This window comes from Nyctereutes procyonoides, unplaced genomic scaffold (genome assembly GCF_905146905.1).
Source record: "Nyctereutes procyonoides isolate TBG_1078 unplaced genomic scaffold, NYPRO_anot_genome, whole genome shotgun sequence".
Classification (NCBI taxonomy): Eukaryota; Metazoa; Chordata; class Mammalia; order Carnivora; family Canidae; genus Nyctereutes; species Nyctereutes procyonoides.
The window spans coordinates 17,289,405-17,315,970 of NW_026575145.1; the positions used below are offsets into that span (position 1 = coordinate 17,289,405).

Consider the following 26,566-nt stretch of genomic DNA (forward strand, 5'->3'; position numbering starts at 1 on the left):
CCATATAGGGAGCCTGACGTGGGACTTGATCTTGGGTCTCCAGGATCACCCCTGGGCTGAAGGCAGCGCTAAACTGCTGAGCCACTGGGGCTGCCCATTAAGCATCTGACTCTTAATCTCAGGGCCAAGAGTTCAAGCCCTATGTTGGGATCCATCTGGGCATGGAGCCTGCTAAAAGAAAGAAAGATCATAAAGGACTGTACACATTATAATTATACAAATAAGTAAAAAATATGAAATTAAGGAAGAAATAAAACAGTACTATTTGTTTTATATGATAATGTGTCAACATGCACAAAAATTTGGTTAAGTCAACATTACTCCTTTGACTCACCACGAAATCTAAGTTCATGTTGAAGTTTTTTTTTTTAAGATTTTATTTATTTATCCATGAGAGACAGGGAGAGAGAGAGAGAGAGAGAGAGAGAGAGAGAGAGAGGCAGAGGGAGAAGCAGGCTCCATATAGGGAGCCTGATGTGGGACTTGATCCCCGGTCTCCAGGATCACTCCCTGGGCTGAAGGCAGCGCTAAACTGCTGAGCCACCCAGGCTGCCCAATGTTGAAGTTATTTTAAAGACCAAGCTAGTTGGATTTAGATCAGTGAAATTTTGTTAAGCATCTAGGTTTTTTTTTTTAACATCACCAATTTCTAAATTTTGCCTACTCTGTAACTTGATACAACAAACAAAATACTATAATTATGGCTTTCTAGTATACATACCTTCAAATAAAACTTTACATAATTGAAATTAATTTTTTGGCTTAAAATGGTAGCTGCATATTAATTATTAATAAAAAATGTGTCACTGATTCTGAAAATCCTTAGGAATGTTTAGTTTGTGTTCACATCATTAGAAGTAGTTTTGAAGGGATGATTGGCAGGATTACAGAAATGTTGGTTATTTATAATTTACATAAACAATGATAAATGTGCATTACAAGGCAATGGTCTTATTTCATAGGCTTTTGTCTGTTTTACAATCTTATGTATCAGTGAAGGCCTTTTTTTTTTTTGCATTTTGATTGAAGAATGGATAAGTATCTCATAAGCACTTACAAAGTTATCAAATAGTGACCCAGTATTCCTTTTTTGTCTTAGTCCCTGAGATTTGCATGCTAGTAGGGAAGAGCACAAGCATGTGTGTGTGTACACTCCGGAAGCATAGATGTAACTCTGCAATCAAAACTTTTAAAGCCTTTCTCATTCTTCCTTTCCCAAAGTGTTTGTTATCCAGTAAAATTACACAACATAAGCTCCTTCTAGCAGTAAACCAGTTCCCACGTAAGTCACCATGCATGCAACCGATCTCAAGATTTTAAAGCTTTATTTTTTTCATTTAGAAACATAGGCTACCCTGAAAATAACTAATGTATTTAGAACTATAAGAAAAGATAACAGTATTTCTGGTCATGATGCTAGCTGATTTTAATTTTAAAATGTCATGAATGCCAAAAGGGCATTCTTTTTAATGCTACTAAAACCTTAAATTGCTGTTAAATCTTAAGTGCTATTAAAGTCTTAATTTCTGACACTATAAATTATAGAATTTGTGAGTTGTTATTCTGTGCCAAGCACACATGTGTCTATGTGAATCTCACTATTGCCTGAGTATGTGTATAATGCAGTCTCTGGGCCCCTGTGACAGCTAACTTCTCTTCTGTAAACTCACATAACATTTCAAAATTCCATATGTAATCCTGCCTTGAAGGTAATAAAGGAAATGACTTGTAGTTTAAGGCAGTGTTTATGTGAATGTTACCATGTTGGATAAGAAGAAAACATTCCATTTATCAGATTACCTCTTGCTCTTCTAAGTGACTTTGCTCCATGGTATAGTAAATAGTCCTTTGTGAAACTAGTTCTGTTAGCATAGCCTAGAGTTAGGGATCCTAAATTAAGGAAAATAGCTGAAGAGTGATTTGGTCAACTTTTCATAGGATTTTCCAAATCTGGGAACATTTTAAAGTGTGACATCAGGTCAGCTTTTATTCTGAGCATTGAAACTTTCCAACTATGGAAAAATACCAATTTTCATTTTTGTCTGTGCTTAAAACTAGACCATTAGCTACAGTTACTCAACAAGGACACATAAAACTGAGACATAACCCTGTGGATTTAATTACTTTTCAATTCCATTGAAGATATTTATTCATTATATTCATATTCATGATTCTGGTTTGGCAAACCTTTGGCCTATCTTTATAAGCTCCCTAGACTTCTCTGTAAGAATTGAACCTTTCCAGAGTAATTATCCTTTATAGTTTTCTTTTATAAGATTGCAATTATAAATTTAACTGTAGACATAATATCCCTATGTGAAACTTCATCTCAAATTTCTTTTTATTGCAGCTAGTAAGTCTGCAAATTAAAATTTCCCTGTTTGGTAACAAATGGTGCTACCTTTTGGTGCTGAGAGGCATTGAAATGGGTGGAAATTGTACATAAATATGATTTTTTTTCTCATCTTGTCAGTAGCCATTCCAAATCAGAAACTAACTAAGGAATATAATAAAGGGTCTGGAGGCACACAAATCTAACATTTGACCCAAAAGAATATATTTAAATTGTATGGGCTTAGATACCTTGACCTTAGATTATAAGGCCTATCTTGTGAGGTGCCTTGCACAATGATTACCAAGGCTAGGAGTTTAATAAATGAGATATATAAGTATAAAAAGTGTTAAAAAGTAACTCAGTGCCTCTTTTATTCTGATAATTACAAAATACACTTACTCTGATCATTACTAAGTACATTTCCATGATATCAACAGCTACATGAAATTGTCCAAAGACACAGAAACCAGTTAATTTTAATTCACTTAATTAAAAAAGAAATCTGAAAAAAATAAAAATAAATCTGTGTACTGGGCTGATTAAATAATTTTAAAATGAGAGACATGAGTACACAGAGATGGAATTATAACCAAACCCCCATATTTGTGTGTTTTGTACAATCCACTAGTTGCTTTGTTTTTTAATTATAAAAATGATAGTATAATTTTAACCCTTCACTTTTATATGGTTGGGGAATAATATCAAGCCATATTTATTTTTTCTTTGAGGAACTTCAGAGGAACTGTAAGAACTTTTCAGGTGATGTACTATGCAGACCTGCTTGCCTTTTTTTCACCACATGCACGTAATACTTCAGAAAATGTCAATGAAATAACATGTGCAGTGGGATGAAGGACCATTTTGTGTTCGCTTTCAACTTTATACTTCTGTATTGCAACTAATACTGTTACTTTTTAAAATCCAATATTTGAAAGTCCTAGAAATCAGGTTCAAATATTCTGATCTCTAATCCTCTTCAGACTATAAAAATAAAGTAAGTCAAATGAGAAGTAAAGATGATATAAATCACATCAAATAAGAGAAACATAGTTTTAGTTTATTTCCTTGTGGATCAAACCACTAAACAGCAAAACAAAACAATTAAGAAATGTATATATGTATATATAAATCAAGTCATCACTTACATCTTATTATCTTTATTGTACTTAAAACATATAGCAAAAGTCACCATCAGAGTCCTTTATTGGTCGAGAGAAGAGGTCAAATTCTCAGTCATACATTGGACGACCAATTCAGCTCGACAAGATTTTGATGTCTAAAGTGAAAGTGCCACACACGTTTGTCATCCACTCGTACACCAGGCCCACGGTATGCCAGTACTGCAAGAAGCTTCTCAAGGGGCTCTTCAGGCAGGGCCTGCAGTGCAAAGGTAAGGAGGATCTTGCCACTGGACACTTGTCACCAACCAGACTTTGATCTGGAAAGTAATCCTCATCTATTTGAAATTACTGTTCTTTTTCTTAGTTCACAGTTTCTCTTTATGTTGAATTCTTGTTGTTGTTTTTTTTTTTTTTTCCTTTTACAATCATTGTGATCAGACTGCAGATTCAACTGTCACAAACGTTGTGCATCAAAAGTACCAAATAACTGCCTTGGCGAAGTGACCATTAATGGAGGTAAGTTGAAGTTCAGTAATCACATCCATGCTTCTTCCCTGTTCAAGAGTGTGTCCATAATGACTTAGCAGAATTTTTTTTTTTTCTGTTGAGATACTTATGACCAAGCCCAAAGTAAGTTACGGGCTCGGTTTGTTCTGTTTTACTGTAGAAAAAGCACTCGTCATTGAGTTTTGATAAAAACCAAAAAGCTTTGCTTGATTTTTATGTAGTGCACAGCTAGTACTGAAGACTTGAATGTCCAGAATTTCCTTCATAACTTTTCTTAATAACTCCTTCCCTAGTTTGTTCAGAAATTTACAAAATGTTGGACTGCCTGCAAGTTATAGCTGTCAGTCTCTTTTTCTCCATCCTTCTCATTCCAAACATTGAGACAAAGATTTGGTTTTTTTTCCCTGTCAAGGGAGGGAAGAATCTGAGACTGACCCATCAGGAAATAATCACCCACTTCCTTCATCCATTATATGTGTACTTCTTAACTTGAATCTTTAATAATAATAAAAAGAACTTTATTCAGCCAATTAAAAATATATATTGTTTTTTATATTTGGGAATATTCTTTTCGTAAAACTCTAGCTGTAAAAATTATAAAAATTAACTGTAAACATTAACTTTGAAAAATTAACTCCTAAGAAAAATACCATGTCCTTTCTTCCCAAGTAGTATTCTTAATGGAGTCTTAGCAAAATATTTGACTTAGTACCCCACGCTAACTTTTTCTCTAGACAGTGGACTGCTTTATACCTTCAGTCTAATGTCAGTTTTGTGATTCCTCTGGAGAAAATAGTCATGGACAGAAAGAAGACCAGAGAAACAAATTGAGTAGTTTGTTGCTAAAACTCTGAAGAATAAATGCTTATCTTTGCTCTAGAACTTTCTTCTCTAGAAGAAATATATACCTAGAAAAAAAAGGGAAATCTCTCCAGGAAAGCATTCCTAAGCTAGTTTCTGCCTTGAAGATTCATGAATTAGCTGCCAAATGGAAAGCTTGGCAGTGTTCCCACTTTCTCTGGCATGTGGAATTGACTTTGTTCAGGCCCAGGAAACGTCAGTATGTTCTTGATAACTGGAATGAAGGGGAAACAGTGCAGTTTTTGATATTGTTGATTACTTTGAAATTGCATTTTCCCGTACAGTTAAAAAATCTGGTAAAATGTGAATTTCCCAAGGTTGGCAGGCTGAGGTCCCTGATCTCTTATCCGGTTTTAAAATAAGTACTCTGTATTAGTAAGTACAGTTGATGCTTGAACAACTCAAGGTTTGGGGACACCAACCCACCACCCCCCGTGCAGTTGAAAATCTGACTAGAGCTTTTGGCTTCCCCAAAACTTGACTAATAGCTGACTGTTGACCAGAATCCTATTAATAACATAGTTGATTAGCACATATTTTATATTTACACGTATTATATATTCTTACAATCAAGTAAGCTAGAGAAAAGAAAATGTTATTAAAATCATAAGGAAGAATATATACATTTACAGTACTGTATTGATCAAAAAAAATCTGTGTGTATGTAAGTGGACCTACACAGTTCAAATCCATGTTGTTCAAAGGTCAACTGTAATTATAATTTATTGCATTACCATCAAATGCATGATGACAGGATTCAGTATTACTTCAAATATCAAATATCTTAAGTATTTAAAAGCTGCTGCTTATGTGACCAATGTAATATATTGGAATCCATGATTTTTTTTTAATTTTTATTTTTTGGAATCCGTGATTTAAAAAGTTACTGGTATAGCAAGAATTAATGACCCTGAGTCTCCTTGCATGTGAAAATTTCCCTCATCCTCCTATGTATCCCTTTTTTCCCACCAGGGCTGTGCTTCTGAAATAGACCAGTTTCCTTCTCACTCATTCCTGGTATCACTTTGCTTCCTAGAACTTTGCCTCTATCCCCCCTTGGCTTCCTGCCATGGCTGTTATGTCTTTTTATGGTTTTAAGCTTAGGGGCATGAAAAAGAAACATCTGCTTGTAAAATATTTTCATCCTCTGATAATTTCAGATACTTGTGAATTAAAACTTAAGAAAGAGAAGATAAATTCTTGAAATAAATATTTTGTTAGAGCTTCCAATCGATATGTTGTAGGATTGCCTGACTCTCTTTAAGCCCTGACTCTAGGATTCCAGGCTTATCTTCATGGATGCAAAACAATTTTTTAGATTTGCTTAGCCCTGGGGCAGAATCGGATGTGGTCATGGAAGAAGGGAGTGATGACAACGACAGTGAAAGGAACAGTGGGCTCATGGATGACATGGAAGAGGCAATGGTTCAAGATGCTGAGGTGGTGATGGCAGAGTGCCAGAATGACAGTGGGGAAATGCAGGACCCAGATCCCGACCCTGAGGACTCCAATAGAACCATCAGGTGAGGGCCGCACTCCCAGCCTCACTCCAGCAGGGGGATTTACTTTTTAAGATTCTTTGCTATTTTAATCTTTTGAAAAAGAAATTTAAAGTGTGTCCTTGATTTGATTATGAACTGTAGAGGAACCATAGAGGAGAGCCAGTGGAGTAAGGAGGTCCGGAGTACGTTGGAGAGGTGTAGTTTTGCATCCTTTCCTAGCATTGCCTCTTTCTGTGATCCTTTGGCATGTGAGAGATACTCCTATTTGCAAACCACAGGTTTACCACTAAATTAGTTTTTACTCAGAGATCATTGTGTAGACTTGCAAAAATCAGGGGCCAACCTCAGTGGACACCATCTATCTTACAGCTGGGCCTAATACAAATATTACGTATGTCTACATCTTACTCTTCTTTGTTTTATTTCAGAAGTGATGTGAAATTTTGTATTTGGAGTTTAATCATCTATTTTTCTTGATTACTAGATGATCCCCATTGTTTATATCAGGGATTGGCACACTATGGCCAATGAAGCTGCTGCCTGCTTTGTAATAAAGTTTTATTGAAATATAGGCATGCAAAAAAATAAAAATAAATAAAAAATAAAAGAAATATAGGAATGACCATTCATATTGTCTGTTGCTACTTTTGCACTACAATGGCAGAGTTAAGTATTCTGCAGAGCTTAAGAATGTTCATACCTGGTCCTTTGCAGAAAAAGTTTCCCATTCTCTGTGTTCAAACTTCTGTGTCCATTTTACAAATGCCATATTTACTGGCAAACTGAAATTGTTCATGAGAGTAGAGTAATAAAATAATTGGATTTTTTCCATTTACTGGCATAAGAAATATACTGGAAAATATTAGTCTTGTGACAGAACTATCTTTTGAAGGTATACATTTCTGTAGTATCAAGGTCGGGGGGCCTGTTGGGAGAGGTGCTTGCATATATACATAAGGGTTAGGGAAGAAGACAGGAACAGACAAAGACAGAAAGGAAAGGCAAAGAAAGATGAAGAATCAACATAATTCTATGAACAATAGTTATTTAAAAGAGAATTTAAATAACAGATTCTATTTTTTATGAAATTATTCAGACTTAGATTCATGTTGTATGATATGCACATGAATAATATTTTGCCTGTAGTATGTGATAAGTAAGCAAATAAGCTTTTATGTGTGATTCTGAATACTGTGGCCTCAGTACACTGAGACAGTAATCTATCTGATGTTTACCCGAAAACTGAGCACCACGCAGTTCAACCTAAAAACTAAGGTGATTATTATCCTGCCTCAGGATTCTTAAAGTGTACATGTAAAGTGCCTATCACTCAGAGTAATGCGGATTGTGAACCATAGTATTCTGACAATACATTTCACCAAAAATGGGTTGTGAATGTTTTTTGACTTTCACTCTGAAATAGCTGAAATAAGGTTTTGTGCAGGAAAAGATCTGTATCTAAAAACATTTCTCTCCCAAAATATTTTGACTTTTCAAGTCCATCAACAAGCAACAATATCCCGCTCATGAGAGTAGTGCAGTCTGTCAAACACACAAAGAGGAAAAGCAGCACAGTGTTGAAAGAAGGATGGATGGTCCACTACACCAGCAAGGACACACTGGTAAGACCCACAGTCAGCAACTTTCTCTCAGCTTGCTAGCTTTCATTAGAAGAATTGCTAATGCCTTGTCAAGACTGGGGGACGTGTGAGTTACCAGGAGCAAACCTCTGCTCAGGCATGGCATAGGATTAGGTGGAACCATGTTAACAGTCTGTGGGTGTCGGATGTAGTTGAGCAAGCAGCTGAGTTAGAAAAAAGTGTAGACAGCAGTGTCAGGGAAACAAAGTCATTTAACTCTGTTACTTGAGATGATCTCCAAACAACTTGAATGTCTTCCTGTTATTTTGTAGCAGTCATAAAAATGACAGTCTGTGCTTTCAGAATGCTCCTTTGTGATTCGGAATTTAAAAAAAATAACAACACTGCATTTTAGGGAGAGAAGAAATAATGATAACTGTTATATACTTTTAAAATCCTTAATTAAGTCTTCACTTAAAAACTGACCTATTTGGGAAAGCAATGATCCTGTATTTTATTAGATAAAAGATGACATGTTTTAATTTTTTAAATGTAGTCTGGGGTGTTCACTACTACAGATTTTTCTGATAGGTGATGAATGGGATTGTACATGTGTGTAAGAGTGAAAAAAGTGATCTTCATTTTTGTTGAACTAATTGACATTGGCAACAAGCATCTTTCTCAGTGCTTTCCTCACCACCTCCTATTTGTAGTATCCCCAACATTTCTTTAGATATATAGATACCCATAACCTAATTATTTTATCTATAATATCAGTCTTCTCTACTAGAGAGAGATTTACATGACTTCCTATAGGAACCACTTGAATATCATCTTCTAGTTATTCCTAGACATGGCATACATACAGCACTTAAAACATATTAAGTGGTTTAAGTATATTTCACTGGTGTAAGATTAGTTGTGAATGAATGAATGAATGAATGAATGAATAAATAAATAAATAAATAAATAAATAAATAAATAAATAGTTGTGGATGAGACCAAGAATACTAGTAGGGCTTTTTGGTCTAAAAGATATTTATTTATTTATTTATTCATTCATTCATTCATTCATTCACTCATTCATTTATTATGCAGGGAGCCCAATACGGTTCTCAATCCCAGGACCCTGGAATCAGGCCCTGAGTGGAAGGCAGACTCTTAACCCTCAGCCCACCCAGGCATCCTGGGCTTTTTGGTCTAAAAAGATGAGTACACACGCACACGCACACACACAAACACACACGCACACACACACACCCTAAAATCGTGGAGCATATATGCAGGCTGAACAAGGATCTTATCACCAAATCATGGAAGTTTAGATCTGTAGTGAACTTAAGAGAAGGTAGAAATTCATGCATTCTCCTGACTTTGAGTTGGAGTCATGGAGTCAGACTTGACTCAAACCCAACAAAATATTCTCTAGTTCTTCTGTAATATTCAGAATTCTTCCATCTCTAATGGTTGCCAGAAGACTTGACTAGATAAGCATGGAATTCCTTATGTTCTGAAATAATGAGTATACATAAATTCTACATATCTTAATATCTCATTATTATCTCTTATATCTAATCCTTTTTCTTTTATTACAACTACAAATCCACCTCTAGCTCTGCAAGCAGGCAAATACATTTTAAAATAGAAATAATTAGGTGTGCTTGACTGGTGCAGTAGGTTAAGTGTCCCACTCTGGGTTTTGGCTTATGTGGTGATCTTATAATCATGAGATCAAGCTCCTTGGGCTCTGTGATCAGGGAATCTGCTTCAGTTTCTCTCTGCCCCTCACCACTCTAAAATAAAATAAAAAATCTAAAAATAGAAATAAAAAATAGAAATATTTACTATGCATGCACTGTCAGGCACTGCAATGGGTACAAACATATTATCTCCTTTATTACTCCTAACTCTCTGACATAGTTGTAGAAACTTATCACAAAATTGATAGTCATCTTCTAGAGTCTAAAATTAAAGCGTGAGTCTTCCTGGTCCAGAGCCCATGAACTTCCCACCATCAGATCTTGTGTTTCCATTGAGAACATGTTTTGGTTTTATCATTCTTATCATTTTTTTATCTTGATAGTTTTTAAATTTTTAAAAGGTCCTAAATCTAACCTCTATTTCAGCGGAAACGGCACTATTGGAGATTGGATAGCAAATGTATTACCCTCTTTCAAAATGACACAGGAAGCAGGTACTACAAGGTAAGGGTGGCTCTTACCTTGATTGGAGTCTCCTGCCCCTCTTGTCTTCTCAGGGGAATATAGGGTATCAGGAATACAAACTATGTCTAACAGACATGACTGTGTTGGGCTGCTTCAAAAGATATTTTTTCTGTAGTTTATAAATTTGGGGGGAATCCGGTTGTGACCCCAAGTTAGTCATTTGTGGATTTCAAATCTCCCTGAGGAGTGCTTCTGGCCCCATGAAACGGCAATGAGGAAGAGGAAGTTTAATTGAGTATATTAGATATGTGTGTCAACTAGAAATTCAAGGTCCATCAGATGAGCTACAAGAAAATTATTGAAATCCACTACATCCAGCTTTTTTTTATTCCATCTATAGTCTTGCAGCACATTCCCCAGTGGGTTAAGAAACATTGTATGATGCCTCCATGCATTGCCAATATTCATAAGGAACACTTTCCTCTAGAGAAGAATTTGGCAGCAGTTTCCATTTTGTCTCTCTACATGAAATAATACAGATGTCATGTAATGTATCACCTAGTAAAATATGGTTCCAAAAGAAGTTCATAGTGAAAACAGTATATACTTGCTCCTTCAAAATTAATGCAGCCTCATCCATAGTTGATGTGACTTACCATGTATACTTAACACAGCTTTAATAGAAGAGGGAAACCTCATTAAATTTTAAATTGAAAATATATTTTAAAAGTTATTATTTCTTAGTCACTCTGTACCTCTAGGTAGACAATATGGTGATTAATTTTTTTCAACTATCAAAATTGTCTTAAAAGCAGTGCTTTTAAAACCAATCTCTGTGGTCTACCTCACTAAAACTGCTCATTTGGCTATATTATTATATTAACACCTATTGAATCAAATTATATGATTCATTTTCAGTGTCTAAAAGGATAGTTAAAACTTAGAAAACAGCCATGCATATCCAAGTGCATTTCAAAAGCTCTGTGATTCTACTGGACAGTTATAAAAATTAATCATTTATATTCTTAGATATTGATGCAGGTTCAAAATAATTATTCCTATTCATACTTTTTCTTGCCACATGAACATAGTAAAAAAGTCACTTGAATTTTTCTGGCAAGAGGAAATGATAAAGTTTCTCCTAATAAAGGTATTTTTGCATTTTGCTTAATAATATTCTGTTTCATAAAACAATTTCATATGAATGGTGGCTGTTTGAGGTGTCATTTGTCACATGTACCTAGCATGAATTTTATTTGAAAGTTTACATACTTTTGATAAACTGCAGTTATTACATTCTTTCTTTCACAGGAAATTCCTTTATCAGAAATTTTATCTCTGGAACCAGCAAAACCTTCAGCTTTAATTCCTAATGGGGCCAATCCTCATTGTTTTGAGATCACTACAGCCAATGTAGTGTATTACGTGGGAGAAAACGTGGTCAATCCTTCCAGCCCACCACCAAATAGCAGTGTCCTCACCAGTGGCGTTGGTGCAGATGTGGCCAGGATGTGGGAGATGGCAATCCAGCATGCTCTCATGCCAGTCATTCCCAAGGGCTCGACTGTAGGTTCAGGAACCAACTCACACAGTGAGTCTGCTCCAGTTTTGTGTCTGTAGAACAATTGAAGAGAGCCTCTTTGGGGATGACTTATTTTTTGAGTAAAAATAAGTAAAATAAAATAAGTAAAAATAATTCTTAAATAGAAGCTGCTAACTAAGATATCTCATTATATTACCCTATTTTATTGTTTTCTTTATTTTATGTGGAAATTTGAAGAAATTCATGGAAACCATATCTATTAGGCAATAGATACCTAGAGCTGTTGGTCATAAAAGAAGGAATAATCTAGTTAGCTTGAGTTTGATCTGGAATGCCAGTGTTGTTATTTGCAAATCTGAGTTAGCATGTTCCTTCCAAACCACCTAACATGGTACACTGTGCAGGATACTTGGTGTGCAGAATACTTGGAAATTCTTGATAATTGTCTCCTGAGAAGAAATGTGTGTTCATTAGTAGAATGAGACAGATTTTACCAAAATGCAACCATGATCAAGTGTTGAGGATGAATTTTAAAAAGATATTTTAGAGGAATATCTATGTAAAAATGTGTGATTTTTAAATTTCATAATGGCTATTAATAACAAAGCCTATGGGGGAAAAGCCTATTTTTCATATATCAGTTTGCTCTCTGGTGATCGATCACAACTTTTCAGTTGATGTGTAAACCAGTGTTTACATTGGTATAATTGTATACAATGTATAATCGTATACATTGGTATAATAAATAGATTATATATCTTTATTTTGGTGCTAAGCATTTTACATGAGGTCTCTATTTTAATACCTAAAACAACCCTTACAGGTGGATGTTAATGATTTACCTGTATTACAGGGGAGGAAATCAGGCCATAGAGAGATTAGGTTGTGGTAGCCTTACCAGAGCTATGAAACGGCAGCCAGCATTTCACCCAAGGCTTCATGACTTCAGACTCTAAACTGACAAAATATTGTTTTTCAAAGCCAAGTACAGAGTAAATCTGTAATTGTGAAAGAAAGAAATATTCTAATGAACATTTTCCTGGAAACATTTAATTGCTATAATGTAAAAACAGCCCTGCATCTTGATTAGTAAGCATGTATCTGTTTTGCTGTTACTTTTCTTACTTCTTTTGTGTATTTTTTTAACATGTATTTCAGGGGATATTTCTGTGAGTATTTCGGTATCAAATTGCCAGGTTCAAGAAAATGTGGTAAGTATGCACCTACTAATATAAAACTTGGTAATGTGATTTTTTTTTTTACTGGAAAATAAGAATATCCAAAAATACCTGTTTATTTACCTAATATTTTAATTTTTCAGTATTTTCTAGAAAATAAAGTAGGTCTGTTTGGATATTTTTCTTCCATAAGATTTTGGAAACACTACATTATGTGTTTTTTAAAGTTATTTTCTATATTCTGTAGTGTGGAGGGCTAAATACCTATTATTCATCTCAGGTGAACAATCATAATGTAGTGACTGATTTTTCCCATATTTGCACACCTTGGTATTAGAATTTTAATGGTCTTTTATAACACAACACCAAACAAAGTAAAGTCTTTTAGTTGCACAAGTAGCTTAAATACGCCTTTACTCTCATTCCTTGATTGCTACCTAGGAGTGTTGTCTTGTGACAAAGAGTTGTAAATGTTTTTAGAGTCACTTGTCCATATCAAGAAGACCTCAGAAAACTGCATAAATCATAATGTTTTATGAGTCCATATTCTAATGCCCTAGTCGGCTGTGCCACATAACTCCATCTCTTTGACTCAGTTTTTGAAAATTATAGATATGTTATGAAATAATTTATTGTACTTTGTCGCCATAAACAGCCAAAATGTAGTAAAGCTTTTCCTACTCCATCCTGTGACTCAGACCTTTTGCTCTCTTTTGTCTACTCTAACTATGACCAAAAGCAAAATGTTTACTTACACAAATGTGAGTTTGATTTTTAAGGAATAAAATCCATGAAACTGTTCATCAGTAGTTATAGCTTTGCAGCCTTTGCTAAATTAGCATAAAGTAAACTGAAAACCAAAACTGCTTTGAAGAAAATTAGGAAAACTTCATAGTAAAGGTTAGTTGTATTCTTATGCTGTCAATCTTGAAATACGTTTCTAAACACTTGCACATTCCAGTTGCTCATGCAAGGCCAGAGAAGACTTTGGGAAATAAAAGTTAATCTATATGCCTCTTGGAAAATTCTAAATACCTGTCAGGTTGTTCTACCCTGTTCAGCCATTACTGTCCACTGAAAATTTGGGGTGCACCTTTGAGCCATATGAAAAAGATGGAGCAGCTGGGACTGAAAATACTGGAACAGTATTAATTTGTTTTATTGTCTCCAGACAACCTTGAACTCACCCCCATGAATACTCTGAAGGGTTAACAGAATGGAGACAACTGGTAGTTGTTTTATAGGGAGGGACACAAAGGAAATAATAAGAGTGAATAGGATATGATGTAAGATGTAAGAGGGTAGGATTTGATGTAAAAGGGCTCCTTTTCTTTCTTTTTTTTTTTTTTAAGATTTTATTTATCCATTCATGAGAGACACAGAGAAAGAGAGAGAGGCAGAGACACAGGCAGAGGGAGAAACAGGCTCCATGCAGGGAGCCCGACGTGGGACTCGATCCCTGGTCTCCAGGATCACGCCCTGGGCCAAAGGAGGTGCCAACCGCTGAGCCACCCGGGCTGCCCAGGGCTCTTTTTCTGAAAGGACAAAGAGTATAAGAGTAGAGGATAGGCAGAAAGTTCACTATAATATAATAAGAACACATAAAAAGAAAATTATTGCTTGTGTTTTCATGAGTGTAATCATCAAATCAGAGACTGTAAGACAGATTAAAACATAATGCTTTATTTAGCAATTTTTATCTCAAAGAGAAAAGACTAGACATCTGGATCCTGTGACCTCCAGAAGTAATAAAAATGGAAGAGTTTAGCTGCCTCATAGATGAGAACTTCACAATAGATTGTCATCCTCTTATGGTATCTCCAGCTCACTCACAGTGATTTAGCCCATTGAGGTTAGATTCACCTGGGTGTGGATGGTTGATAAAGAAGCATCCTCACCATCTTAGCCATAGTGAAGTGATTAGAATCATGACTTACACAGACATGTGATTGGGACTGATGATTATTTAACCTGAAATTTCTAAATAACCGTCCCAACAAGCAAATCTCTTTTTGAATATTTATAGTAAGTAGCATAGTATAGTTTTAAGTCTTACTTCTCTCTGTTAAAGCATATTTGACTGAACATCACTAAACCTCTGATGCTTAAGAGCCAAATAGTTTGTAAAAAACATTACACTATTAAATTAATCAAGAGTGTGCTTTGAATTCTATAATGATGCTGCACATTTCATCTAGCATTTACAATCTCACTGTTTACGTTAAAATATCTAATAATATTTGTGATATATATAACAGAATTATATAAAACTTGCCAGGATTAATGTTTTGTTCCACTTCATGTTTGTTTTTCATTGGACTTGCACCTGCAGGACATCAGCACAGTATATCAGATTTTTCCTGATGAAGTACTGGGTTCTGGGCAATTTGGAATTGTTTATGGAGGTAGGTTAGTTCACTAGTATTTTTATTGACATAGAATTTTAACTGCTTGTATTTAGAACAGTAAGATCTCCAAGGACAATGTAAAAGACAAGGCCTATGTATATATATCTCTCTGTGTTCTTCCTTTTCAGAAATTTCTTTTGAGATAGTCACTATCAGGAAAACTGGGTCTTTCCATCTTGTAAAAGAAGTTTTTCTAGTCCTAAAAAACTTCTTTTCTTAATTATTAACAAAGTCTATACATGATACTGGTTAAATATTGGTTTATTTAGACAAAATGTTGAGAAGCAAGGAAGTTATAATTAATAAAATAATTAGTTCCATTTCCTTTTAGCACATTTTACCAGGACTCTACCAAAATCCATTCACATAACTAGACAAATCTTTTAATTCTAATATTCGTGACAGTGTATTTCATTAAGGTTGTCATTTTTTACGCTTTTGAAATGAAGTACTAAATTCTTATCTTTTTTCTTATTGTCAAGCTATTTGGTGGATTTATGATTTTAACCTCTGCTGTTTTTGATTCTGGCCAATTCAATTATATTGTTCAAGTCTTTAAGAAACATTTAATATTTATGTTTTACCTGTCCTATAAACTGACGTCACAGCTTGTAGTTCCTGGATATAATCAGTTAAAAAATTATCTTTTTTTGTGAGGCAGGAGGGCTCTGAAATTATCACAATGCCTCAGTCAGCATTATTTATGATAGTATAATATGTGCTTTATTAGTGAAAAACTGATTAAGTTATATTCTGTCCTAAAAAATGATTTTGGCAGCACCTGGCTGGCCCAGTCAGTAGAGCATGCTACTCTTGACCTTGGGGTTGTGAGTCCGAGACCCACATTGGGCGTGGAGTTTACTTAGAAAAACTTAAAAAATAAGAAGTAAGTTTGATTCTTATAAAATGCTCAAATGATAATTTTTGATGGAAAAACCCACCAATGAATCAGCAGACACTGTGGTTTTTGTTAATGCGTTAACAGTATAACAGTGCTACACAGGGTATTGCTCTACAGTATAATAGTTGCTTGCAAAACAAAAAGCCATGTGATATAGAACATAGTAAACATATAGAACATAGAACATATACATAACTGCACAGAGTATAGGGGTGAGAAATGAGGTTGGAGAGAACAGAAGGTGCCAGATAATTTGTACTACCCAGCACTGAAAGACCAGGCCCAGGCGGAGGCCTCCATAAGGAAACTGAAAAGTTAAGACTGGACACATTGGGGATGAAATAGATGAGAACAGCTATCCGAAGAGAGGTCAAGTACTGTAAACAGTAACAAATGGAGACGAAAGAAGAGAGTAAAATCAGTTTGAACAGAGATTGCAGTGGGTCAAAGAGTAAGTGATGTCAAGGAAGTAGGGAATGAAAACAGGACATCTGGTAGTGAAGGAAGGAGGAGTCAGAAGGAAGTCAGAGGAGTCAGAGGAAGAATGAGAGTGGAGTGTAGGGGGAAGGAACACTAGATTTACAACAAATGTCGATACAGAATTTCAAGTGAGTTTGTATGTGGAAAAAAACTTGAGTAATTAGATCAATTTTTATGTTTTAATTTTCATATTTATTTAACACTCCTGCATTCTATACCTACTATAGTATAGTAGTGTAGAAGTTAAGAGCTCAGGGGTACCCTAGAGACTCCCTAAAAAGTTTGTTGTGAGGCTTAAATGAGATGTAATGTATGTAAAAGACCTGTTGTGTGATGACAGTGGTGACAATGAAGTGATGATGATGAAGGTTTCCAGAGTGTGTATAATAATCTGGACACTGTGTGCACCTTACACGTCTTATTTCGCCTAATGCTCACAACAGCCTTACCTTTGAACATGAGAAACCTAAAACTCAGCAGCCTTAATGATTTGCGCAGGGTCACAGAGCTAGTAAGTGAGACCCAAGACTTTGTATTCTTTCCATTATAACCTGCATGGGTTTATCAGGACTCTATACTTTCTTAAGGAGAGCATTTTGCTGGTGGTATAAGATTGTCTATATTAAGTAGCTCAATATCCTGTTTCTAAAATGTGTGTTTTTATGAGAAAATATCAGGTTGTTGATATACATATATAGCTTTTAATTCCCACTTTCGTGTTCTAATTTGTGGTTAATTTTATAGTACATAATTGATTTAGAATAGTGGAGCTAAGAAATGAAATCTTTATGGATAGAAGTCAGTGCTCATTAGAAATGTTAATTTATTCAGTGAAATATTTTTATAATTCCCAAAATCGTCCTTGTAAATTCTGGTGTTCTTTAATATTGATGGTATTTAATAACACCATACTAATATTCTCCCCTTTTTTATTTTAAAGGAAAACATCGTAAAACAGGAAGAGATGTAGCTATTAAGATCATTGACAAACTCAGATTTCCAACTAAACAAGAAAGCCAGCTTCGTAACGAGGTTGCAATTCTACAGGTACTTCTTTGTTTTTCATTTGGAGTCTCTAAAATACTCCCTCAACTTCTGCAAAACAGAGAAAAAAGTTATTCCGGTATCTGCAGCATAGATTTTTGGGACCACTTTAAAATAACTGGAAAGGCAACTCGAGCATCAGACTACTGCCTGGGTAGTATCTCTCCTGAGTCTGGGCAGCAGTTGTTCTTTTTTCATGTACTTAATTCTGGGTTTTAATATATTATTAATGCTCACTAAATGGGTAATAATGTTTCAGCCTTTGCTCAGAGTGGACATGCTGAGACCATTTTGTTTTACATTATAAATGACCTTATCTTCATAAGCATTCCTCCTTTATGCTGTGATAATTATATGAATTGAGTATGGAACTGTCATCATATCAAGTACATGAGTAGTATATGCCTGAGAATCAGATCATCTTGGTATTATCAATGTCCTTTTTGTCCTTTAGTACTGAGCATGTTACTTAACTCCTTTCATTAACAGTAATCCCTTTTTCAAGCCAGATATGTTAGTCAAAGGTATTATGTGGTATATATAATTTTTGTAACCATTCAAACTTTTTCCATAGACTAAGAGGAAATTGAGCAACTGTTTTCTAAATGTGGTCAGCCTAGCTATTCAGTCTAGTAGCTATTCAGTCTAGACAATTAGGCCATTGATAAATTTCCATTTTTTATATATCCACTATAATTCTCTACTTGTACAAGCTGGTCATAATTTCTAATTCCTAACTTCATTGAATAATTTTCATTTGAACATTGCTAACAAAACAAAACAGATTGCATTTCTTCATTTATTGTTTCATTTAACTGCCATTTATTGAGTTTCATAAAATAAAAAGTTGAAAAAGTTGCAGTTTTCTGCCTTAAAGGAGCTCATGTGCACAGACAACCAAAAATAATGCCTGCTATACATAGAAAAATAACACAGACTTTTCTGGGACTCAGAATTTCTGAAGATGGTGTTTTTGTGCTTTTGGACAACTATGTAACACAGAGAACTACCACAGTATTCTCTGTTTTCCTGGGGAAGATGATAACCACGCCTCTGATGATGCCAATTTCATAGATTCATAGCTTAGTGCTTGCTAATCAGTTACCAAAAAGATTTTTTTTTTAGAAAATTCTTAACTTGGCAGCATTGAGCTGTAAATGACGTCTGAAATCTTTATAAATGACATCATGCCAAACCTGGCCCCTGCTCTCCCAGTCTCCACTCCCAAGAGGTGTCCTGAAGGCAGATCGTTTGCAACATGCCAACCTCCAGACTGGCATATGTACGGAGACATTTATCCTTCCTTACCAGACATGAGAGAAGCTTCCTGGCTAACGTGGCTCTGTCACTCTACATTTCATTGTGGTGGCAGAGAATGATTGGATAGAGGTTGTAGGTCTAATATTCCGTGACTAGGCCCTGTAATTGGCTTTCCTGAGCCTGTCTGTAGGTATCAGCTGCTAACTCCATAGTGAGGTAGAAAAATAAAATACCCTTGAGCATAAACTGCCTCCCACCTCCTCTTCTAAAAGAATAGATGCAATCAACAACTCAAATGCAATAAACAGACATCTGGCAAAATTTTCATTGTGGCTTTCCAAAAAAATGTTTGTTTAGATTAAAAGTCAAGTTCTGCCTCTTGGGCATGTGGAGAGCTTGAACAGTTCTCATATTATGGCCTGAAATCTCAAAAATTCTCTTCACTTATCACTCATCCCCACTGTCCCTATCCATTCTTCACTTTAGTCATCAAACTCCTGTTAATTGAGTACATATCATGAGCTAAGCACTATCCTAGGTCCAGTGAATACAGTGGGGACAAGATACACAGACCCTTCTTGTTGTGGATCTTTTTTTTTTTTTCCAGGTGGTTTTATTAAAGCACAGGGACAGAACTCATGGACGGAGAGAGCTGCCTGTTGTCATGGGTCTTAATTTGAATGACTCAGCTATACCTTCAGTCAGATGTTTGCAACTTATTTATGTGTTGAATTTTCATCAAATAGCATGTACCATGAGTCTTACTAAGTCTTGGCTTAATTGTGTGCATATACGGAATTCAGGAGTTCATACGTTATTATAAAGTTGCCAATTGTTTCAACTTTGTTCATCAAAAATAAGAGTCTCATCCTATCTCCCAGCTGAAGCAGATGAAAAAAAAAAAACTTTTAAACCTTTTCACCATTGTCTGATTTATCAGCCTCTTCGGAAAGATTATAATCCAATATGCAGAGGCAGTGAAGTTCAAGCTCACCTCCTTTGAGTCTTTGCTCAGATGTCATCCAGTGTCTAAGTATCATTCTTACCTCATTTAAAACTACATTCACTCAAACCCCCTCCCATCCCTGCCTCTGTACCTCTCTTACTCTAATCTGTGTTGTTTTTTTCTTCCATAGGACTTACCACCTTCTACTCTGTTATAGAATTTCATTTATTGTATTTGTTGTATGTTTCTCTCCCTACCCCCAACCCCAACCCCTTCACTAGAATATACACAGGAGGGTAGATATTCTTTTGCTTATTGATATATCCCAAACACCAGAAACTGTTCCTGGCACACATTACGTATTTAACAGATATTTGTTGAATGAATATTTATTGAATTAAAATTGTACATAAACAGCATCCTGTCACATAAAATGGCCTACATAGTATCCAACCAGGTAGGGGAAGTCTAAGCTGCATTTGTTATTAATGGTTAATTGTTTGGTTAGTTAAGGATTAACTCTGGTTAATGGGTGGGGTTAGTTCTTTGAAAACCCTCATAGCCTCATTTTATATTTCTTATCAAAAGTAAGAATCCTTAAAAAAAAAAAAAAAGTAAAAATCCTTTTTGGACCTGAAAAGACAAAGTAAAGTGGTAATGGGGATAGAGAATGGGGGTTAGAATTCTCACTGACTGTTATGTTCAGAAAAAGTAACATCATTGAAATTAACTGGACAGTGAGGAAAGTTTTCTTTTACTAATTTTGAGGAACAGAATTCTGTTGCTCTGGATATAAACGTGATTCCTAGAAGCATTTGGTATCCTCTTCCTTGTGGTCCCCTATTTACGAAATCTGGAGTTCTAGTTTATGGTTGTACTTGGTGTCTCATGAGTCCTGCCCAGTCCCCTTCCTCCTGATTCTATAGAAGTGGCCGTGTGGGCTGAAGCAGAAATCCCTGCTCCTGCAGCTCTCCTAGTCCTCTGGTCACATTCTGATTTGTTTCTGTTGTTTGTAAAAAAGCACCTTTGCTCATAGCAGACTTCAAAGTCATGTAAATATGGAATATGTGAAACAGCAGAATTCTTTCTTTGTCCATTCTCTCCTTTCTGTATAACCTACATCAAGGCTTTCCAAAATCTGATTCAGTTACTAGAAAACTAAGCTCTTCACATATTTTTGAATAGTTGAAAAATTAAAGCAAATGTGAACCTTACGGCCTAGGTATCTCTTACTTAGATCATTTCAAATAGCCCTGTTTTCATTAGGTGTAAATAGTTCCATCATTATTATGTTTCAAAAGAATGTTAATTAATGTAGATGGCAAATGTTTCATAAAATCCCCAAGGGATCCTACTTATATTATTATTTTTAAAGTTGGATCTTGATTTTTTTTTAAGAAAAGCAAATTTGAAATTATTTTCTTTTCTCTTCATGAAAACAAAATAAGATTGTTGTTTGATGATTAGGGATATCACAGAAAACTGACCTTTTGCAAGGAGATGCAACTATATCTTATAAAACTTAGAAACTTAAAATCTAGAGCAAATAATAGTGGTATGATATATTTAATACACTTCATCAACACAGACTTGTTCAGTCAGAATTATAACACTAGCACTTCTGTTTATGATACAATGTGTGAAAGCATTTTGGAATTTAAAAAGGACTGAATATAGAATACATAATATAGAAAAAAATACATAAAAATCTTATAAGCCATAAATTAAATGTATCCCCTTGCACTTACCTCTAAAAGTACCTCTATTATTCTGGTTTCTCTGTGATGAGGCACTCCTCTTCCCATTTAAGTGTTTCTTAACTTAAAAGCAACAACCAAATGTGGTCTTTATTTGTCTAGGCTGCCTTGCACAGGTGCATCCGGTCCTCCCTTTTGTATAGTAGCACTTTAGATTTGTGCTCTACTCTTCTTTCCATTCCTGTTCATAAATTCCTTTGTCTTTAGTTTCTACACCTTTCTTAAAGAAAGTGAGAGGTCCTTTTGCCACCTTCTTGTTTTCTCCTTCTGCCCACCTATCACCTTTTGGCTATTTTTCAGTCTTTACCCAGCTTCACTAATCTCAGTCCTTACATAGCATGGATCATTTGCTCCCTGACTCCCATACTTAGAAGATCCAAGATCCTGTTTCAAATTCCCTGCTGGTTCTTCCCACCTTCTTCTTGACCTTCTCCTTTCTTTCATCTAAATGGCTTATGCTAATGTGGGGGACTCATTCCCAGAGTGAGGTCATCCACTTTAAGAGTGTCCTTTGTCATCCCTTCCCAGGTCATTCCTTGATTTATCTTTTGAGTTCTCATCTTCCACAGGCACTTGAGTCTCATATTTTTTACCTTAGGACATCTCCACTTTGCTGTGACAATCTCACCCCAAACCAACCGGCCTGAAACCAGACACAATCCTAATGTCTTTCCCTGCAAGATACTCTCTCCCTAACTTTGTGTTTTCATTCTTCCAGTTTCTAAGGCAAGAAACTTTTCCTCAATTTATAAAAATAGTGAGTCAATCATCAGTACCTGTGAAGTACTTCCCTTCTTTTATACAAAGGAATGTACTGAGTCTCTGGGCCATATAAAAATGAATGAAACCATTTAAGATGTATATCATCTATCTAGGCTGTCAGGTATAAGTAACTACAAGTCAGGATAGCTGTGAAAGCATAGTGAAAGAAATCATGGGTTATGACTGAGGCCAGGTTATTGGAATCAAGGAGAGCTTACAAGAGAAATATGACATTGTTGAAGTTTTGAAAGATTCATAGGTTTTGATAACCAAAGACATGTTGGAAAGGGTTATTAGGCTGAGGGGCCACCTTAGTAAAATAAATATTCTATGAAAAAATGAGTAGAAAAATTTAGCTCGTTTTAGAAGAGTTGCTTTCAAACATTTTTCTTCATGTATCCTCAGAAAGAATTCTAAAAAACATACCTGATTGTATATTTTTAGGATGACAGCTAGAACTATTTTGTCAGACACTTAAAGAGTTTTAATTTTGTACTATATTAAAAATATTGATATTTAAAAATAAGGCCATTATATAACTCCTTTAAATGTATGCATTAGAATCTAAATGTCGTAGACATTGATATTCTTTACCAATTATTTAAAAAAATATATGAATGGGCTCCTCTTTAACAATATAATTCACAACATTGTTTTCTTTGAATATATTTTACTTTTCCTACAAAATTATATTGCAATGTAATGCGTTTTTTATACCTGAAAGTCTTTTATCAGTGTCCCCTTTCATAATTATTTACAATAAAAATAAGGACATATTTTAAATTTCTTGATTACAACACTTCAGTAAGTGTTTAAAGCATTCCTTCGGGTTCAGTTCTCATTACAGTTAATAGTAAAAGCTTTATTCTGTAAAATTTTATCTATACTTGTTAAGCATAAAAAATAAAATGTTACTGAAAATACACTATTTATTGAGATTGATTTTTTTTAAGATTTTATTTATTTATTCATGAGAGACACAGAGAGAGAGAGGCAGAGACATAGGCAGAGAGAGAAGCAGGCACCATGCAGGGAGCCGAATGTGGGACTCTATCTCAGGCCTCCAGGATCACGCCCTGGGCCAAAGGCAGATGCTCAACCACTGAGCCACCCAGGCATCCTGAGATTGATTTTTTAATTTAGTTCATAAATTGATGAGTGAATATTACTTACTGTTTGAATTAGACAGAATTCAGCAACCATCTTATTTCTTATTTTTAAACTATAGGAGCTAAATTGTAAGCCAAAATAAACAAAAACAGTGATTTATTTTCAGAAATTCATTTCAGTCCTCTCTCCATTGAAACCCATTAAATCTCTAATTGAAGCATTAATTAGAAACTAAGTTACAGATGAATGGATTTCCAAGTTAGAGTCATTCACTTCATACTGGGACAGTATTTTCAAATTTTCTCTCTACCTTTCTCTCAGAGGATTTTTCTCCCCATGCCAAGGCACTCTAGTAATATTTGGAGTAAGAAGCATCCATAGGAAGGGAGAAAGATTATTATGAAAGGAAATGTGGGGATGGAGAATTTGAGAATTACACAGATATTTTCAGAACTGTATTAGAAGTTACTTGCGGATCAAGTTACTGCTATGATTCATTCATTCATTCCTTGTATGTCATTGAGTGCCCACCATGTTCCAGGAAGTAAGGATATAGATATAAACAAAACAGATTTTCTTAAAACTCTATAAACAAAACAGATTTCCTAAAACTATGCTCTGCTCACATACTCTTAAAAATCTTTTTGTTCCCCAAGAATATGCTTACTTAGTTAGGAGACTGTTGTGGGACTTAGTATGCAAAAAGACCAGGAAGTGGCTTTCATGTGAGTTCATCGAGAACCTTAGATATTGTGCCAAGTTGATTGGACTTTATTATGCCTGGGTGATTATAAATTATTGAAATGTTTTGAAAAAATGCTACGATCAAATTAGCATTTGGAAATGGCATATTATAGAGAAAAAATGTCTAAAGGCAAGAAAAGCTTATTGGAGGCTATTTGCTATTTTCAGCTAGTAGTGAGTGACAAAATGCTCCTGTTCCTCTTCTTCCTTGCTACAAGATTGTCTTGGCTTCGTCCTTAACATCACCATTGGCACTAATCTAGACTGAACTTTTAAATTTGTGCGTTGATTACTGCAACAGGTGATACTCTGATAGTTTGGTTCCCCACTCACCCAGCCACCCCTCTGTCATCATCTTACTGACCCTGCCTTTTCCCCTGGTCCATCCTGAAGACCACAACCAGATGAGTCTGTAGTGGGTTTCTATCCTATCCCTCCCTAGCCTAGTAGTTTTCTTATTTCATCAAATCTGTGTTTAGCATTGTAGGTTATCATGCTGGACTTTATCACTCCTATTCAACCGAGTCCTTCACTTCCCCTCAAGTTACTGTTTTCATCATACTCTTAACCTCTGGCCATTGCTCAGCTTTTAATTCCAAGCCTGGATGCCCATCTTGGTTTCCTTGGTTTATCCACATGTGGTTGATCTTTAAGATCTATCAATCCTCCCTGTCTTATGCTGTTTTCCATAGCTCCTGTTTGTTTATAGTTTCTTGTCTTCATATAAAGCAGTAATATTTAGCAAATACTTCTTGTGTAGTAATTAGATTATAAACAAATTTAAAAGTCTCAGCAATGCATTGTTTTCAGCTTCCACAATGTCTAGCACAGTAGTAAAGATATTATAAGTAACAGGTTAACATTTGACAAAATTGTCTTAAATCACATACTGTATTAAATCCTTTCTCAGGGCCTTTGCTATGAAACCTTTTGTATGAATCATTAAATTTTAGGCTCTAATTAGAAAATTATGGTATTTGGTGATGAGGGAGTTTATAGAATAGCTACTAATTGTTCCAGATGTTACAGGTTGTCTCAAAGCTGAATCCTGGGAGGGAAATTGGGCTTTGGGTGCAAAAGATGTCAGAGAACACATCGGAACAATACCTTTAAAGACAGTGGGACCTCAAGATCAAGAGGGGATTCGGTAACATAGAGCTACACTGTGGTACTGTATGGGTTTAGAAATAGAATGAGCTGTCAGAGAAGTCCTACCAGTAGGGAAAATAAGGAATTGTCAAGGCAACTTGTCAAGGTGGATGTCATAACAGGTAGAGGGAACAGGAGGAAGAGATGACTGACCACAAGCAGCATTCAGAAATTCCGGCAATATCCTGAGATGGATTGTGAGATCGTAGTGAGGAGACTTCTTTGGCATTACCCTAGTCCTAAATGGATTTGAGTCCACAGAAATAATTAAAGCAATGTATAATATCGTGTTTAAAAGCTTGAGTTCTAGAATCAGATGTCTGGGTTCAAAGCTCAGACTTGTTATTTAAGAATTCTTAGGAGCTTGAATAAGTTACTTAAGCTGTCTGAGCCTCACTTTCCTTATCTGGAAAACCTCATAGAGATGTTGTGAGACTCAGATGTGATAATTTTGTGAAGCTCTTAGCAGTGCCTGGCAGATAGTAAAGATTCCATACTTGTAAGGTGTTACTAGCATTGCCACCGTTAGGTTGTAAAGTCTAGTTCCTAGAAACTGATTCTAATAACTTGATGTTGAATTCCCTGAAGCCAGAACCTAGAAACACATTGTTTCATTACAACAAAGAACATGATTGACTCAAAGCCTAGACTCAGGCTAAACATACCTTAACATATGCCTGACCACTGATAAGGCACTCAGTAAATATTTAATGAACAAATTTTGTCATCACATTGACTAAATCAAGGGAACACAGGATTGCAGAGCATGCCAATAAGACAATAAAGCATTCCTTATCATTGTCTAAAAATATAGCAGTCTGTCTTCATTGAGCAAGATGAAATATATATCTTGTAAGTAAATGGCTTTGTTCTCTTAATCTAGAAGGATGATCAAGAGGTGAAGAAGAGATGATAATGTTAGAAAACCAGAGAATAATACTACTAAGTGTGGGTAGGAAAATGAAAACTTTTGCAAACTGGTGATTTTTTTAAAAATCATGCAGGAATCAATTTTTCTTTCTCTAGAGAATAATATGTAAAATTTGGCTTTTTCTTTTAATGTGTAGGGAAAGGTTAGTTTATACTTTTGTTGCTTCATCTAATATGTTCATTATATTTCTTCAAATATTTTTTATTTTATTGCATGAAGAATTTTCATGAAATTGTTTCTTTAGATAAGACGTGTTTTGCATCTCTGAGATAATATTGTTTT

General features: G+C 35.2%; 1 protein-coding gene across 1 annotated transcript in view; it reads left to right on the forward strand.

Moving 5' to 3' along the window:
* PRKD1 (protein kinase D1) overlaps window positions 1-26,566 on the forward strand; it is a 323,089-nt gene that overhangs the window by 262,314 nt on the left and 34,209 nt on the right. Inside the window, 9 exon segments of the mRNA XM_055309335.1 lie at window positions 3,515-3,725; window positions 3,895-3,972; window positions 6,143-6,347; window positions 7,825-7,948; window positions 10,033-10,110; window positions 11,383-11,662; window positions 12,773-12,825; window positions 15,125-15,197; window positions 17,522-17,628. Of these exon segments, the coding sequence (XP_055165310.1) occupies window positions 3,515-3,725; window positions 3,895-3,972; window positions 6,143-6,347; window positions 7,825-7,948; window positions 10,033-10,110; window positions 11,383-11,662; window positions 12,773-12,825; window positions 15,125-15,197; window positions 17,522-17,628 (1,209 nt within the window).